This window comes from Seriola lalandi, unplaced genomic scaffold (genome assembly GCF_002814215.2).
Source record: "Seriola lalandi dorsalis isolate HSWRI2012SDOR001 ecotype SW California unplaced genomic scaffold, Sedor1 jcf7180002054313, whole genome shotgun sequence".
In the NCBI taxonomy this organism is placed as follows: Eukaryota; Metazoa; Chordata; class Actinopteri; order Carangiformes; family Carangidae; genus Seriola; species Seriola lalandi.
In genome coordinates, this window is record NW_019524866.1 from 400,899 (window position 1) to 407,844 (window position 6,946).

General features: G+C 41.9%; 1 protein-coding gene across 1 annotated transcript; it reads left to right on the forward strand.

Annotated features, from left to right (window-relative positions):
* The first annotated feature begins 1,609 nt into the window (after positions 1–1,609).
* Positions 1,610–6,678, forward strand: phox2a (paired like homeobox 2A). Its single transcript, XM_023406622.1, has 3 exons — positions 1,610–2,238; positions 3,828–4,015; positions 4,234–6,678. Exons 1-3 carry the CDS (start codon positions 2,016–2,018, stop codon positions 4,726–4,728), a joined length of 906 nt encoding a protein of 301 aa, XP_023262390.1. The 5' UTR covers positions 1,610–2,015; the 3' UTR covers positions 4,729–6,678.
* Positions 6,679–6,946: the final 268 nt, after the last annotated feature.

Below are 6,946 nucleotides of genomic sequence, written 5' to 3' on the forward strand. Positions count from 1 at the left end.
TTTAAACAAATCTTATCATTAACACTCATTTGTAGTTTAAGTAAGTACAGCACTGAAAATACACGCATGCGCGTGTAAGGGGGGTTAGATAATGTCATTAAGGAGCATCTGCAGCCTATGGTCGAGCAGAGATAAGAGCGCACTTTGAGCTCTATTATGCATTTTACGCACGCGCGCTCACGAGACAAACTTAATTAATTTCTTGCGTGCGTCACGTACAACGTAATTTTGGTTTGTGGATTATATTATTTGGTGAAATTTATCCACTAATAAAAAGCCTGTTAATTTCATGAAGAGAGCCTGAAATGCAGAGAGCCTTGTCATGTTTTTAAATAGCGCCAGATTTGGAAACTGCATGGAGCGCGCGCCTGCCTGTCGGTCTGAAGCCCTCTACACGCGCGCGTGAGTGTGTGTGATGGGAGCCGTGTGGGATATGACTTATCACATTGTATGACACCGAACAATAAACTTAAACCAATTTATGAAGCGTCAATGCGTTTATGGTTAGCCTGTCGTGGTTGCTCAGTTGTCTCTGCAGCCAGTTCCCTCTCTAGTCCTATACATCAAACTGACGCGCACTCTGGTGACATCTCCGTAAAAGTGATCGGAATCAAATCAAAGCTTTTAATCTCAGCAATCACCGTCACATCTGGACGTTTTCCCCCACATAAAGACTTCTGTGGCTGAACTGCCGTTGTTTCCACGAGCCGTTTGAGGGGCTGTGAAACAATATTGACCGGTTATGGAGCAGTAGACCATGTGAGGCTTAACCTGCACTTGCTCAAAAGATGTATTATAGTCACAATCTTAATATTCTAATTATACAGTTTTTGTCCTAAATGTAGGCCTATATCTCTTACAGCGATCGTTCAGTAGTATAACCCAAAATAACCACAAATTAGACTGCCCCAGTAGTCTGTTCGTTGCAGGTGCGTCAAATATTGGACAATTTTTAAACACAAACCTAGCATAGCAATTCCGTGTGGCTATTTGCTCTTCTAACCTCTGTGGGCTGTAGGCCTGTTTTCAGATATTTTGCCTATAACGCCACATTTATATTCTACAGTTTAGACTTAAAAGGTCTCAGTCTGCCCAAGAATGCAAAGATGGCATTTCAACATGTCTATAAAATAGTGGAACAAAGGAGAATTAACGCAGCCTAATTGACAGACCAAAAAGGGAGAGCCAAACAATAACAATAATGCATCTTAACCTGTCCGAAAATGTCCCTTACATCTCTACCTGGAGATTATGAGTTGATTAATGTCGTCATAAACGCAGTTTATTGATATGAAACAGTGGCACTTAATTGTATTCATGTTTCGGCTGAGATGGAAGACTGAACTCACCAGAATTTGAAACGTCCTATAAAGGAAGCAACTGATTTAAATGAAGGAATCGTTGGTTTTTATACTGATTATTTAACTGCTGACACCTGCGAGCTCGTGAGGCTCTGGTGCGCGTGGGCGGTGCAGTAAGCGGTGGGAGAGGGAGGGGGGCTGTCCGTGTCCACGCTCACTCACTGGTGGCATTGTCATGGAAACTAGACCACCGCCTCGCTATTGTCTCGCGCTCTGCCAAGTTTATTATAAACACTGCGCGAGTCGCAGCGCGCTGTCAAACGGAGCACGAGCACAGAGCGAACTGCAGTCCAGGGAACAGAAGAAGAAGAGACGGACACAGAGAGCAAACCAGGAGAAAGTGAAGGAGTAGAGTGAAACTGTAGAGAGAAAAGAGAAAAAGTCTGGATTATTTACTGTGAAAAACGAAAAACAGCTGCGTGACAGTGACACATAAACCACACAGCTGACAGGAGTTTTGGAGAGACCAACCAACCTACAGTCCTTGGACATACTGGAGAGACAGACCAGCTCTGAACATCTTCGACTAGTTTGAACAACATCCAGTCTATCTGCTAAAATAAAACGCAGCGGCAGAAACACCTGAAGACGCTCTGACTCAGAGTTTACCTCCTCTTCGTGTTTGCAGACCGGTGTTTGCACCGGCTGACCTCCATGTATAAGATGGATTACTCCTACCTGAACTCCTATGACTCCTGCATGGCGGCCATGGAAGCGTCGGCCTACGCGGACTTCAGCTCCTGCAGCCAGGCCAGCTCCTTCCAGTACAACCCGATCCGGAGCGGACCCTTCTCCAACCCGGGCTGCACTCCGCTCAGCACGGCCAGCTGCACCCTGGGAGCCCTGCGGGAGCACCAGCCCACGCCTTACTCCTCAGGTAAATGAACCATATATATATCATATATAATCTGAAGGTCTAGGTTATATGATGTGGGAAATCTTGGTCATTAGGTAAATAATTATTTAAAAAAACAAAGAAAGAAAAAATAAGTCGAAACGCAGCTTCTAAAGAAAATATTTAATTGTCAACTCTATCTTTCATAAAAGGTGATCTAACCACACAAATGTAAGGCCTAGATTGTTTTACATTGATTTAATAATAGTCGACTTCATTCCATATTAAGAATTAAATCACTGCAAAAAATAATTTATGGAGACAACTTCATGTTTAATCAGTGTAATGCATTATATATTAATGTTATTATATCTTTTTAATAATGATGTCAAAAGAGGAGATTTTTAAAGGTTAATAAACACTTTAAACAACTCAATCTGCAGTAAGTCAGAAGACTATTATATAGGCTTATACTATACTATTATTACCACTACCACTACTACTAATAATAATAATTTTTATTATTATAGCCTGATAATAATACTAATAAATATCGCCTCAAAAATGCAAGTTTGACAGCTTGCCGAATGTCACACACCTACACACACACAAACCTGTTGGCCATTCCTAGGCCCACCTAACAAACAAACTGTAGCAATCATTGTGTGGGTGGGCAATCATTCTTTATTTTCCTGCAAGCATAATTGCGTCCTATTCTTAAATTTAAGTAAAATTTCCATTTAAATAAAATTTAAGAATAATTAAAATTTTTGATTTTAAAGCTCATTATCCATTTCATTCGGGGGCTTTTCTTGAGGCTGTTCCTTTCTGACTGAGTTTGTGTGGATTTAAACAGGTTTACACGCAACTAAAATAGGCCTACTGTTTTGTATATTGTGACATTTCTATAATTTCTTTTCAAAATAAAACACTGCAATTCTGATTAGGCTGACTAAACTACGACAGAAAATGTAGGCTATATATTTTATAACAAAACATTTTATAAATTCTTTAAATAACAAACTAATTAGGCCTATATTTGAAAGTTATAACTAATTTGAGTAATTGGGATAAATTATTATTTTTTCATGGTGGGCTATTTCAAGGGCCAAAAACACTCTTAACATTTTAAACAAAATAAATGTTTTTAAGTTAAATAAAAATGAAAGAGGTGAAATTCATCCAGATTTGTGTAGCAGCCGTGTGATGCCTGAAAAAAGGCGATACCTCACAATTTCCTTATAACTCTGGCCTGTTAGGCCTCCAGCCTGTATCTCACGATGTCACGTTTGGTTTGGCCAAATTTTTTATTCCATTGTCATTTCTGATTGGCTCTGGACACAATACGATCATTTTATCAGGCAATTAATCAAACCCCTAACTATTGTGCAGTTACGTTTGTTGAATGGCAAAAAAAGCTGATTATCGTTTATCGATCTGTGAAAGATTTCCTGCAAATGTCATTTAAATGTTATGTTCTGTTTTAAAAAATCCCAAAAGTTACGGTTCCTGCTGCATTTACGCAAGGCCTCTCTGCGTTTTCATACGGCCTTTGCTCTTTTAAAGTCTCGGTCAATCCTTTATACATTTTGCTTTTAGACCACTAAACAGATCTCATTTTCTTTCCTTAGTTCCTTACAAGTTTTTCTCGGACCCCTCTGGCCTGAACGAGAAGCGGAAGCAGCGGCGCATCAGGACCACCTTCACCAGCTCCCAGTTGAAGGAGCTGGAGCGGGTCTTTGCCGAGACACACTACCCGGATATCTACACCCGAGAGGAGCTGGCTCTGAAGATAGACCTGACCGAGGCCCGGGTACAGGTGAGAGGAACACGCTCTTATTCTTCTGCCTTTTTATGTTTTATTCCTAACATTTTCATTTTGGGAAAGCACACTGTCTGAATCAGTGTCAACCTCTGAAAATCAGAATATGAGATATAATTTATCTGCAATCTCACAGTTTAGGACCGTCTATCTATATGTATCTATGTATCTATCTTTGATCAAATATTAATTGTACCTCTGTCTGTGTTTAACAGGTGTGGTTTCAGAACAGGCGTGCCAAGTTTCGTAAACAGGAACGTGCAGCCAACGCCAAAGCCAACAACTCTGGTGGCAACACGGGCAGCACCTCGAGCAGCAGCTCTGGAGGGAAGAAGGGCGGAGAGCCGAGATCTTCATCAGATGATGATGAGTCCAAAGAATCCACCTGCAGCCCCACACCTGACAGCACGGCTTCCCTGCCGGGCTCGGCCAATGGAAACTTGGGCAGCCCTGCCAGCCTGAGCCCCAGCCCGGCTCCTGCCAACAGTGGCTATACCAACACCTCCAGCTCTCCGATCCTCCAGGGGCTGAAGCCGCCCAGCTGGTCCAGCCTGGGGCCGTCCAACCCAGCCGTGGCTCAGCCTGCTGCCCAGACTCAGGAGATTCTGAAGGCCTGGCAGCCGGCGGACAGTATGACCGGGCCCTTTGCCGGAGTCCTGTCCTCCTTCCACAGAAAACCCAATCCCACCATCAAGACAAACCTGTTCTGAAGCACAGAGGAAGAGAAAAAGAGAAACAGACATTATGTGGTCTACTGGAACAGTGAGGAGTTTCTAGCTTTTGATGAGAGAGTCAGGACTTCCCCATTATAACGCTGAATTCACTGGTGTACTCGGCTGTGGTTCAGTGAGGCCCTCGGTTCTTCTCAAAAAAACTATCCTGTCAAACTGATTCATAACTCAGACAATAAAGTCAAAAGTCTGGTCACCATCTTTCTCCCTAAAATATTATGCAACTGTGCACATTATACCTGCAAAACTCCACCTGCACATGGACAGGTTCCCTCCTGCAATGACTTAAACTTTTCACCCTCATCCTCAAATTAGAGCTGCTCGTACAGTTCGACCAGAAATCACTTCCTCAGATAAAACTAGAAGACAGTGTTGTCACCTCTATTTAATGATGTAAAACTCTTCATGTACAGGTCCTTAAACTGTTACCTGACTAAAACCTTCACAGTGTCAAAAGAACATTTGTGTGTCCAGCCCAATTTCATGTGAAATGTCTTTGACTCATACACACATCTTTTAAACACACTCTCTGCCCTTCTGTCCTGCCTTTCTTGCACACTCACATTCCCACACTCACTGCATTGCAACACGCCCTGTTGAACACTTGGACAGCCACAGCAGCGTGCTATGCTCTGATGAGCATGGGGGTCAGGTACAGGTTTAAAGCAGAAATCTAAACATCACACTCCGGTCTCTGCTGAAGAAACAAAACAAACAAACTTTTACCCTCAAGCACAACTTCCTCTAAGCCCCCTGACACACAGACATCCCACCAGAAGGAACAGGGTCCCCCTAAATCTCTTTGCCGAGCAAAACGGGGCGACCCAAAATCCAATTAGAGCAGCCGGGTCCAGACAAGACACCTCCCCAGTTCAATTCATCCCCTCCTTCTTCTTTACTGTATCAAATCCTGACTCCCCCACTTGCATTCTCATTGTGACCCCTCCCCAAGGCTTTTTGGTCCCATCATGCCTTTCTCTGTCAAACAGTGGGCACTTTGTTAAGACTCAGCAAGGGAAAGAGATGGAGAACTTGTCTCTGTTTTCAGTTCATATTTACTGCAGTTTCCTGCCCTGTTGTACGGGTGGCGAAAGGTGAAGATCTGTAGTTATACACAGGGTGTAGCCTAAAAATCTGTCAGTCTAATTACAATTCAAGTGTAGAGTTGGTATCATTGTACTGCAACTCGTTTCTCATGTCATCACAGACTGAAGAGTTTTTTGATTCTCCTGCTGGATTGATGGGAATGAATGAGTCTGTTCTGCAGGCAGTGCTTCAGTCTGTGAAGCGGACTTACAACTCATCACCCACTCTGACTCCTTCATCACTTTTTCAGCCCAGTTTCATTAGCCCTCCTGCAGCCGACAAATACGGGACAATCTTTCTCAGAAACATGACACAAGCCAGTCTAATGCTGGCAATATACAGAGAAAAAGAGTTTTCTAATATCCTGGTTTTTGTCTACCCTCGTTTTTTTTTTTTTGCAAAAAGACAAAAAAAAAAAAAAGCAGCCGTTTCTACTTTCTTTCACGTTGCAAAGTTGCTTGTGAATTATCTAGATTTCATTTTGTTGCAAATCACTGAAACAACACTGATTTAAGAGCTGTTTTTCTTTTGGGAGGGTTTACTCTAGAAGGGAAAAAAACATGTATTTATTAATATTTTTTATTATATCTGTGAGAAACCCACATATTTCTTTCAACTGCTCCATAAAATTGTGTGACTGTAAATTCTGTAATTAGTAATATAAATATTAGGTAGCCCTTTGTTTATTTCCCTGACGTTGCTTTACAGATTTATTTCATTGCAGAGTATCTGTCTCACAGACCAACATGTCCATGAAAACTATGAATCGACAGATGCTCTAGTGAATGAGAAGTTATAGCACTACTCTGAATATTCTAATAAATCTACATTATGGAAACACTACCTGATGTGTTTAAAGATTTGGTTTCTTGTGTGCGACAAAGTGATGGGAGTGTTGTGTGTCATGTGCAAAGTCACAAAGCTGTTTTCATTAACTCTGAGGTACAGTATGAGCTCCTGAAAACATGGTTAAATAAAAACATGAGTGACTTTCATTTTACCATACACACTCTCTCTTTCCCTTACTGAGGCAGCTCTACAGCTCACAGACCATAACTGTTTCATCCTGACAGCTTTCCCTGCAGACAACAAAAAAAAGAAGAAAATAAGT